This window comes from Dryas octopetala, chromosome 7, assembly GCF_963921425.1.
Source record: "Dryas octopetala chromosome 7, drDryOcto1.1, whole genome shotgun sequence".
In the NCBI taxonomy this organism is placed as follows: Eukaryota; Viridiplantae; Streptophyta; class Magnoliopsida; order Rosales; family Rosaceae; genus Dryas; species Dryas octopetala.
Genome location: NC_141372.1, coordinates 3,740,541 through 3,751,006, shown reverse-complemented (window position 1 = coordinate 3,751,006; position 10,466 = coordinate 3,740,541). Strand labels below are relative to the sequence as shown.

Here is a 10,466-nt window from a genome sequence, read left to right as displayed (position 1 = left end):
TTTGCAAGGGCCCAGTGTGGGCCCAGGTGTATTAGAGTGATGTGTAATGATGTAGATGGAGCCATGGAGGATGATGGAGGTTAGGAGCATAATGAGCTTTCTCAAAAGAAATGAAAGGGGTTTAGTTGGCACTGAGAAAAATGAGTGTGTAACAGCAAAGAGAGGTCTGTTAGAATAGTTGGCAAATGTGTCAGTAAAAAAAAAAGTATGTCAAAGATGGAAGCAAGCAAGCTTGGCCTTGTAGAGAAGAACCTCTCCAATATTTAATGAAACAAAAACAGAGGGGAAGCATTATTATATTGCAAAAATTGTGAGGAAAGAAAGAAATTCAAATTAGAGAGAAATTACAAAGAGTAGAGTGTGGAAGGGAAAGAGAGATTAGTTCTGTAATAATTTTCCAACAAGAGCAGTTGGCAGTGGTTAGTCGGGTCTTTTAAAATCATACATGTCACCTGTTAACTTGGGCAGGTAAGCAAAGTCTCACTCTTGCTATCTCTCTTTCAAGGCCTATAGCTCTCCTCATTGTCTGTGATCTATAAAAGTTGGAATTTGATGCTTGCTTTGCTGTTTATGCAAGTACCCAATTGGTGAATTGGGTTTTTCGCGTCCAATTTAACCAAGCATTTGGTGCTTTTGAAGGTACAAATCAAACTCCCAATTAGGGGGACTGTGCTAAAACCCTGTCCATTGCAGTTTTTTCACAATTCAAGTAGAATTTGATGCCTTTTAGTCTTTCTTGGGTACCCATCTGAGAATATCTCAAAAGGGTTTCTGTAACTTTCCTTTTCTTGGTTCTGGGTGGTTTGTGGGTTTTGATTCAAAACTCCAGCTAGCTGTTATTTCCTTATAAGGAGGACTCTTAATTGGCAACCATATTTTTATTATAATATTCATTACTTGAAGCATGGAGTGATTCTCCCCAATTTTGGTCATAGTTGAAGAGATTCAAACCGCTTTCCATCAATCAGATTGATGTTTGATTGAGTTGAGGATATGAAAATTTAGTTCTCCCCCTAACAAAAGAGAAAAAGGGAATCTGCTTTCTTTTTGTTAGTCTGGTGAGCTGTTACTTAGCTAATGTCATTGTTTGTCTATGTCTACTTTATGCTCTGAAAGGTTCACTTTTCTTGTCTGTGGGGAGCATTTTCCTTCTTTCTTTTCTTCTCTGCACTAGAGTAAGATTGATCCTAGGGTTTTTGAAAGGAAGAGATCAGTAGCTGGTGCATATAAGATTTTATGCCTGATACACAGGATTTATCCTATCCTTTCACTTTGTGTCTATGGGATGCTGCAAGAAGAGGCATCTGTTACTTTAACTCCCTCTCAGGTCTATAAAGCTGCAAAGGTTACTTGTTCCTTGTTGAGTCTGCAAGATATCATCAGTCAATTTTGGTCAAAGTCACCCACTTTGCCTTTAGTTTCATAGATTTCTTCTGTCTCATTTCTAGTTATATAGCCCTGGTCTACAGCAACTGTTAATTGGGGTTTCATTTGAATTATATATAGGCAGACTCCATAGTCTTGGAGGATTAAACTCTTGAGTTCATTAATGGGTGGTCATGACAATGAGGATGCGGGGTTTCAACATAGAAATGAGGGCAGTCTGAATTGCCCATCTTCAGGGATGAGCACGAATCCACTGCCTGAAAAGGTTTCACGAATGACAATGAGTTCAGTATCTATGTTTAAGCCTTCAAATGCAACTGACCCTTTCTTTGGTTCTGGTTGGGATCCACTTGTTTCATTGAGTCAGAGTGATAATTTTGGAGGTTCTTCAGTTGCTTCTCACAGTGAGTTTGCCAATCCTCCTTACCCGGTTGTGTTGGAAAATCAGGGAATGAGTAGCACCTCCCACCTTGTTCAATATCCTTCTGATTCAAGTTATGTGGAGATGGTGCCAAAGCTTCCATGCTTTGGAAGTGGGAGCTTCTCAGAAATGGTTGGTTCTTTTGGCCTACCTGAGTGTACTGAGATTACTAACCCTGGGTGTCCTCCAAACTATAACCCAAACAGGAAGGGCCGCATTGAGAGGACTTCAACATTTGGTGCCCAATCTCATGATGATCGCCAAATTTCAGAAGAGGGTGCTTTAGGATCTTCACCTAATGGAAAGAGAAGGAAACGAGCTCCTGAATCCAATTCTGCATTCAGTCCAAATAAGGTAAATTGAGCTTTGCTGTACTTGTATCAATTGGGATATTGATGCTTATGTTTCCCTTTAATACAGTGCCCCAATGATGTTAATTGCTTTGTTATCTGTAATAGAATGCTGAAGGGGAACTTAACAAGGATCTGTCTGGGGAGAGCTCTGATTTTCTGAAAGAACAAGATGAGAAAAAAGCAAAAGTTGAAGATAACACAGTTGCAAATTTGCGCGGTAAGCAGACAACCAAACAGGCCAAAGACAATTCTCAAAGCGGAGAAGCTGCAAAAGACAGTTACATTCATGTGAGAGCCCGAAGAGGCCAGGCCACAAATAGTCATAGCCTCGCAGAAAGGGTATCTTCTCATTACCATGTATCAAATTTGAAGAAAGTTCTCTTTTTCATTAATTTCTTGAGGCAATAAAACTTTCTGCTTGCAGGTAAGAAGAGAAAAGATTAGCGAGCGGATGAGATTGCTTCAAGAACTTGTTCCTGGATGCAATAAGGTATTCATAGATGGTCAATGCTCTGAATGATCTCTTATGTTGATATAAAATGCTGATCATTTTTGTACCAATTACGTTTCTAGATTACTGGGAAAGCTGTAATGCTTGATGAGATCATCAACTATGTGCAGTCTCTGCAACAGCAAGTTGAGGTATGCTATTCTGCAATCTTAGATGAGGAACTGAATCTGAGTTTTGTAATGGAATATATGCCTGCATACATAAATACATATATAGATGCACTGCAACTTGTGCTAATTATACATAACTACAGCTGATGAAATTAGAGACCATGTGCATGATTTTGAAAAGTTGGTACCATGATTGTCTAGCTCCTAAATGTTCTAAGGTTTACTTTTCTTTAATGTTTCAGTTTTTGTCAATGAAACTTGCTACAGTCAATCCAGAACTGAACGTAGATATAGAGCGGATTCTATCCAAAGATGTAAGTTAAACCTAGTACTGGTAGTAATCAATAATTTGGTCACTTACACCAAATCTGTTCAGTGAATGTACGGAAATTTATCTTAGTTTTCCTACTATCTAGATTCTTAATTCACGAAATGGCGGTGGAGCTATCTTCGGATTTAGTCCTGGAATCAGCTCTTCTCACCCATACCCTCATGGTATTTTCCCTGGGACCTTGCCAAATATGCCAAGTACAGCTCAGCAATTTCCTTCCTTGCCGCAGGTAATTTAAGAATCTTAAATCATGCTTACCATGCATGGTACTTTTGCTTGTCAAAAACATTGATTGTGTAATTTTGCAGACCGTATTAGACAATGAGCTCCAAGGTCTTTTCCATATGGGTTTTGATTCTAGTTCAGCCATTGACAATTTGGGACAAAATGGTAAATAACACAACTTCATTTTTACAATGACTTCATAGTTCTGTCTCACATTCTTCTAACCTTGAGATGCTATCATGTTCAGCAGGCCGCTTGAAACCAGAGCTATAGATTTTGGAACAGATACTAGGGTCTGCTCTCTCCCAACGGACAATTCAAATTTTCCGTTAACTGTATTTGACTCGATTAGAGAAAAAAGAGAAAACGAAAAGAAAAGAAAAAAAAAAAGTTTCTTCGGTTGTATAGGCTCTCAGTTCCTAATTGTTTGTTCTTCGAATTTTTAGCAGAAGAAGATGACTCATTATGTTACAAACTGTGTATAACCAGAACAAGAAAGCAAGACTTTGATGGGTGGAGATGATTGCTTGTTATTGGTGTTTGTAGATTAAGAAGACTATGCATGAAGCTTTTGGAGGGTTTTGGGGGGAACTGTGAAAGAATTGGTTTTTGTAGAGAGTGCATTATGATTAGAATGGATGGAGTAATAGATTGTTTTGTTATTCATGTAATTCCTTCAGGTATCTCTCCATTCTGTTGCAGTAAATTATGAGTTATGTTTGTCCAAGTCAATTTCTTCAGTCCAAACTCATCCACCTTTAACTTGTTGAGTTTGAGGGAAGTGATAAAAACCACCATTATCCAATAAACCTCACTTACAAGATATCTGTCAATTGTCATACAAAGCTATGCAATCTTCTTCTTAGTTTAAAGTTCTGTTTTCTTATGTAAAATTCCTTTCAAACTTTTATATGTAAAGCAAACAACTCATGATAAATATTTGCACAAATCAATGTAACTTGACCAACAAGATCAAGATGATATAAAAAACCAGTCGACGAAACAGCAACAACCTGAGGCGCTCTCTTGTGGGCTTTAGATCATCATCTTAACAAGAAAATGCCTTCAATCTTTTCATTACCTTCACCAAATTGGGCTTCCTTGTGTGCAGTAGTCATAAATGCAAACTTCTTTGGTAAGTCCATGTGTGGTGTTGCATAATCTAGATACAAGTTAGCTTTGTGACTTTGTCTACATGGTGGAAAGTAATCCTACGCACATGTTGTACGTGCAGATAAGATAAGATAGCATGCCAATTAAAAGAGTGTTGTAAAAGTATGTAGAAAATTAGGGTTTGTGGAAAAGAGGAGGCAGAGAGAATATGATCAGTCTATCTTATTCATGTTATAAATATCCTTATATAGAAGTAGGGTTTACTAGGTTTTGTATATTTACTAGTATGCCCCTACAACTAATTACAGGGATAGCCACATAAAACAATATATTTACAACACTCCCCCTTGGATATTCCATGTCATTAGTGTTGTCTCTGCTATGCGCTTCTAAGTTGCCTCGTTAAAACCTTGCCAAGTAATAAAAACCCTGTGGGAACAAAAACAACCCTGATCGAAGGAAAAAGAGTGCAACGCGCGTGAGTGTAGAGTAGTCGCATCAGAACCTCGAAAGTAGGTGAAGTCATATCTTCTGGATCATGAGCAGATAATATGTCTATGGGAGCGGGGTGCATTAGAGTTGCTACACCAAAACCTTGCCCGGTAAACCCAATGGGAAAAACCCGTGGTCGAAGGGAAAAGATGAGCAAATGTATATATATCAGATCAACACATCTTCAGGATGTAGTATGAGTAGGGTGACCATGCCAAGATGTGCCTCATTAAAACCTTGCCAGGTAACAAAACCCAGTGGGACAAAATAACCCTGGACGAAGGACAAAAGAGTACACGATGGTCAAGCGAGTATGCTTCGGGATACTCCCCCTGATGTCGACTCCCCCTGAAGACTACATATTAGGTAAATCAGCCAATCTACGCAACCCAATACCTCGAACATGCATCAAGAACGTGGACTTTGACAGTGACTTGGTAAAGAGGTCTGCATGGTTGTCTTGAGATCGGATCTGCCTGACTTCAATCATCTGATGCTCTTGTTGCTGTTGACTGAAGAAGAACTTCGGTACAATATGCTTGGTGTTGTCTCCTTTGATGAAATCTGTCTTCATCTGCTGGATGCAAGCGGCATTATCCTCATAGATAATCGTTGGTTCATCAGTGGTGGAATTCAGCCCACACGTAGTTCGAACATGCTTGGAAACTGCTCTTAGCCATATACATTCACGAACTGCTTCGTGAAGGGCTAGAATCTCAACATGATTCGAAGAGGTAGCAACAAAGGTCTGTTTCGTAGACCTCCAAGATATTGTTGTATTCTCAATGGTAAAGACATAACCAGTTTGAGAACGCGCCTTATGCGGGTCTGATAGATACCATGCGTCAGCATATCCAAAAGGCGGGCATCATTCCGAGGATCGAGGGGGTTCGATCCATTCCTTGATGCGTAGCTAGGGATAGAATAAGCCCATATCCGTCGTACCCTTAAGGTAGCGGAAAAAGTCTTTTATGCCATTCCAGTGGCGGCGTGTTGGCGCAGAGCTATATCTAGCTAACAAGTTCACAGCGAATGAGATGTCCGGTCTAGTACATTGAGCCAAGTACAATAATGCGCCTATTGCACTTAGATATGGGACTTCTGGTGCCAATATCTCTTCGTTATCATCTGCGGGACGAAACGGATCCTTTTTAGGATCTAGACTACGGACGATCATGGGTGTGCTAGAAGGCTTCGCTTTATCCTCATTAAAGCGCCTTAACATCTTCTGGATGTAATTCGATTGATGGACTAGAATTCCATCTGCACGGTGCTCGAGCTCCAGGCCGAGACAGAAATTCGTTCTCCCAAGATCTTTCATCTCGAATTCCAACTTCAGGTGTTTAGCAGTTTCCTTGATCTCTTCAGGAGTACCAATTAGATTCATGTCATCGACATAAACAGCTACAATAGCAAAACCAGAACTTGTTTTCTTAATAAACACGCAAGGGCATAGATCATTATTCACATATCCCATCCCGATCAAATACTCACTTAGACGGTTATACCACATCCGTCCGGATTGTTTCAATCCATATAGTGAACGCCTCAAATGAATGGAGAGCGTGTTCCGTGGTCTGGAACTATTTGCATCGGGTATCTTAAGTCCTTCGGGAACTTTCATATATATCTCTGTATCAAGATCCCCATAGAGATAAGCAGTGACCACATCCATAAGCTGCATACTCAGTTTTTCGGAAACTACCAAACTGATAAGGTAGCGGAACGTTATCACGTCCATTACGGGAGAATACGTTTCCTCGTAATCAATCCCAGGGCGTTGAGAAAATCCTTGCGCCACTAGACGAGCCTTGTATCTTACAATCTCGTTTTTCTCATTACGCTTCCTTACAAATACCCATTTAAATCCTACAGGTTTAACATGGGAAGGTGTAGGAACGACAGGCCCAAACACCTTTCTCTTTGTCAAGGAATCTAATTCGACCTGGATTGCTTCTTTCCATTTTGGCCAGTCGTCTCGACGTTGACATTCATCAACGGAGCGAGGTTCGATGTCATCGCTAGTTATGATTTCGGTAGCTACCGCGAATACAAATATATCATCGATGATAATCTCGTTTCGATTCCAGAGCTCACTCAAGCATGCATAATTTATAGAGATTTCTCTGTTCTCGGGAGTGGGTTCAGATGTTGGAGCGTCCCCCAACACCGTCTCTTCCAGGACGGACCCATAATCCGGAACTATTTCGTGAGATGGATCGGTTGAGATTGCGATGTCAAGAGGACTCGTTTGTGCCAAATTTATCCTCTTCCGGGGAAAAGAGTCCTTCGAACCTAGTGGTCTACCTCGCTTCTGGGCAAGGACATAAGACTGGTTAGCCGCTATGGCCGTACCTCGTCCATCTGGGACGACACGTCCTTCGGGGACAGATATCCTTGCAGGCACGTTTGCAGCAGGTATATGTGATCTCGTCACTTTAGCTAGATCAGAGAAAGCGTCTGGCATATTATGAGCTACACTCTGTAGATCTAGAATTCTCTGCACTTCACTATCACATTGTGCGGTTCGGGGATCGAGATGAGACATAGTGGGGACATTCCACGTCAATTCACGTCGTTCTTCAGGAACGGTGACGTTCATATCTCCCCCTAACGGCGGGAAGACTGTCTCATCAAAGTGACAATCCGCAAATCTAGCGGTAAAGAGATCGCCTGTCAAGGGCTCTAAAAAGCGTATAGTGGATGGGGATTCATAATCGACATATATGCCCATCGTTCGTTGAGGACCCATTTTGGTACGTTGTAGCGGCGCAACTGGCACGAAAACTGCATACCCAAATACGCGTAAGTACGAAACGTCAGGTTCGTACCCAGTCACCAGCTGTAACGCAGAGTAAGGTTGGGTAGCAGTGGGCCTCAACCGGACCAACATGGCTGCATGCAAGATCGCATAGCCCCACGCAGAAATTGGAAGCTTGGTGCGCATAACCAAGGTTCGTGCGATCATTTGTAATCTTTTAATGAACGCTTCTGCGAGACCATTATGGGTGTGAACATGGGGAACTCGATGTTCAACATTAATCCCAAGGGGCATGCAATAATCATCGAAAGTTTTCGATGTAAACTCTCCGGCATTATCAAATCTTCTGGACTTTATAGGATAATCCGTGTGGTGAGCCTTCTGGGCGAGAAGTTTAGCAAAAGCAGCGTTTCTTGTGGACAATAGTGTAACATGTGATCACTTTGTCGATGCATCAACCAAAACCATAAAATATTTAAATGGTCCGCATGGTGGTTGGATAAGTCCACAAATATTCCCTTGTATCATTTGCAGGAAAATGATGGAGTCTTTACTAGTCTTTGCATATGATGGTCTAGTATTCAACTTTCTGAGCGAGCAAGTTTGGCATAATGTGTCACTAAACACAAGATCCTTATTAGTAAGGGGATGCCCGTGTGATGAATTGAGGATACGGTGCATCATACTTTGACCTGGGTATCCCAACCGGTCATGCCATAGAAAGAAACTGCTCGAATTGGTTAACTTCTGGTTAACTATGTGATTTGCCTCAATCGATCTAATGGTGGTCATGTAAAGACCGCTCGATAGACATTTCAATTTCTCCAATGTACGCTTCTGGCCATACAAATTGGAGGTTATGCAAAGATATTCCACTCCATTTTCCTCAGTGGTTTCAACGTGATAACCGTTGGCTCGAATATCCTTATAACTCAACAACGTTCTTCTGGAACTTGGAGAATATAAGGCCTCATTAATGGTAATTCAGTACCATTGGACAACATAAAAATGGGCTTTGCCATGGCCCTCTATCAGGTTGGATTGGCCTGATATGGTTGTCACAGAGGTATGAGTAAGCAATAAGTTTGAAAAATACTTCCGATCTTGAAGTATGGTGTGCGTAGTAGCACTGTCTGCCAGACAACAAACTTCCCCACTAAACATGCTTATTCATAAATTTAATTCAATAGATCACATGTATGAAAATAACTTGATTGAATTAAATAATATTCGAGCATAACCAAATTTTCAAAACAAATAATCCAAATCATAAATCACCAAAATAATCCGAATAAGAAAAACATTATTCAGAAAATAAATACGGCACAAGCGCCGATCATATCCATGTCATCGAGTTTCTAGTCCTCGAAGTGTCCAGTAGCAGTCTGGAAATCAGTGACCTCTAAGGTGGTATCCATAGGAAATGATCCCTCAATGAGGTTGGTCTCTCGAGTTCCGCTACTGGCATGATACTCATTTACAGCTTGCGCTGATGCACGGCAGGTGCGGGACCAGTGATCAGTTCCTCCACATCGGTAACAGATATCATTCTGATTCTGATTCTGGTGGCGACGGGCCGGACCAGTGTTCCTCTCATTTCGAGTTCTTGGGGCCGAGGGACCGTGGTTCCTACCACGTGGGCCATGGCCACGTTGGCCTTCGTCATACAGGCCATTCCTCTGAGAACCTTTCCTTCCATATCTCGGGCGGTCAGACTTTGCGCCATTTCCATGACCTCGGTATCCTCTTTCGCGGTTTGAATCGCGATAAGCAACAGCGTTTGCTTCAGGCAATGGTGCTGCTTTAGTACCGACAGGTCGGGCTTGATCATTTCTCATTAATAAGTTGTTGTTCTTTTCAGCGAGCAACAGAGTGGTGATCAATGCCGAGAACTTGGTAAAATTCCTCTCCCTGTATTGTTGCTGCAGGACCAAACAGGAGGCAGGGAAGGTGGAGAAAGTCTTCTCCAATAGGTCAACTTCGGTGAGCTCCTCCCCACAAAATTTGAGGAGCGACCGGATCCGGCAGATCTCCGAATTATACTCATTCACGGATTTGAAATCCTGGAAACGAATGTTCTGCCAATCATGTCTTGCTTCAGGCAAGAAAATGGTCTTTTGATGGTCAAACCGCTCTTCCAGAGCAACCCAAAGAGCTCGTGGATCCTCTTCAGCGAGGTACTCAACTTGGAGTGCTTCCTCCATATGCTTCCTAATAAAGATCATGGCACTTGCCTTAAGAGATTCTGCGACAACATTGTCTGCATTGATTGTCGACCTCATCTTCTTGGCAGTCAAATGAAGCTTAACATCTTGAGTCCACTTTAGATAGTTTCTTCCGGAAACTTCCAAAGCGACAAAATCAAGCTTGTTGAGATTTGACATTCTTTGGTTGAAAGGAACAAATAATCATGATTAGTGCTTCGGGCAATAATATCCATAAACAATAAATAAGAACTTCAAGTTCTATAACATGGTATAGACATGTAAAATCTACTGGTTTTATCATGTATGGTGAATTTATGAAGGAAACTTCAGGTTCCTTATACGGCATTATTGAAGCTACAGGTTCAATATTTATGTATGAACTACTGGTTCATTAATTACCTGCAATTTCTACACATATATTCTAGTGCAAAAATTTAAACAAGTAAAATATTCATATACCCAAGTAGAACAGAAAAATATCACAAAATTATTTGAATAAAAATTTCTGGCATTTAGGGTATATATATTAAATGGTTTGCATACTAACAATAAACCA

General features: G+C 41.0%; 2 protein-coding genes across 4 annotated transcripts; one reads left to right on the top strand and one right to left on the bottom strand.

Annotated features, from left to right (window-relative positions):
* Positions 1–221: 221 nt before the first annotated feature.
* LOC147278619 (basic helix-loop-helix (bHLH) DNA-binding superfamily protein) lies at positions 222–4,124 on the top strand. 3 transcript variants are annotated; one of them, XM_086250775.1, is made up of 9 exons: positions 223–468; positions 1,507–2,161; positions 2,266–2,499; positions 2,585–2,650; positions 2,734–2,802; positions 3,024–3,095; positions 3,198–3,341; positions 3,421–3,502; positions 3,585–4,124. In XM_086250775.1, the coding sequence occupies exons 2-9, from the start codon at positions 1,550–1,552 to the stop codon at positions 3,608–3,610; spliced, it is 1,305 nt and encodes a 434-aa protein (XP_086106901.1). In that variant the 5' UTR covers positions 223–468; positions 1,507–1,549; the 3' UTR covers positions 3,611–4,124. The 3 variants fall into 3 exon arrangements, with proteins under 3 accessions (XP_086106902.1, XP_086106901.1, XP_086106900.1); XM_086250776.1 differs by having other exon boundaries at positions 222–2,161; positions 3,588–4,124; XM_086250774.1 differs by having other exon boundaries at positions 223–2,161.
* Positions 4,001–10,087, bottom strand: LOC147278618 (uncharacterized). The gene is made up of 2 exons (XM_086250204.1): positions 9,372–10,087; positions 4,001–4,163 (listed from the first exon to the last, which is right to left on the bottom strand). The coding sequence occupies exons 1-2, from the start codon at positions 10,085–10,087 to the stop codon at positions 4,001–4,003; spliced, it is 879 nt and encodes a 292-aa protein (XP_086106330.1).
* Positions 10,088–10,466: the final 379 nt, after the last annotated feature.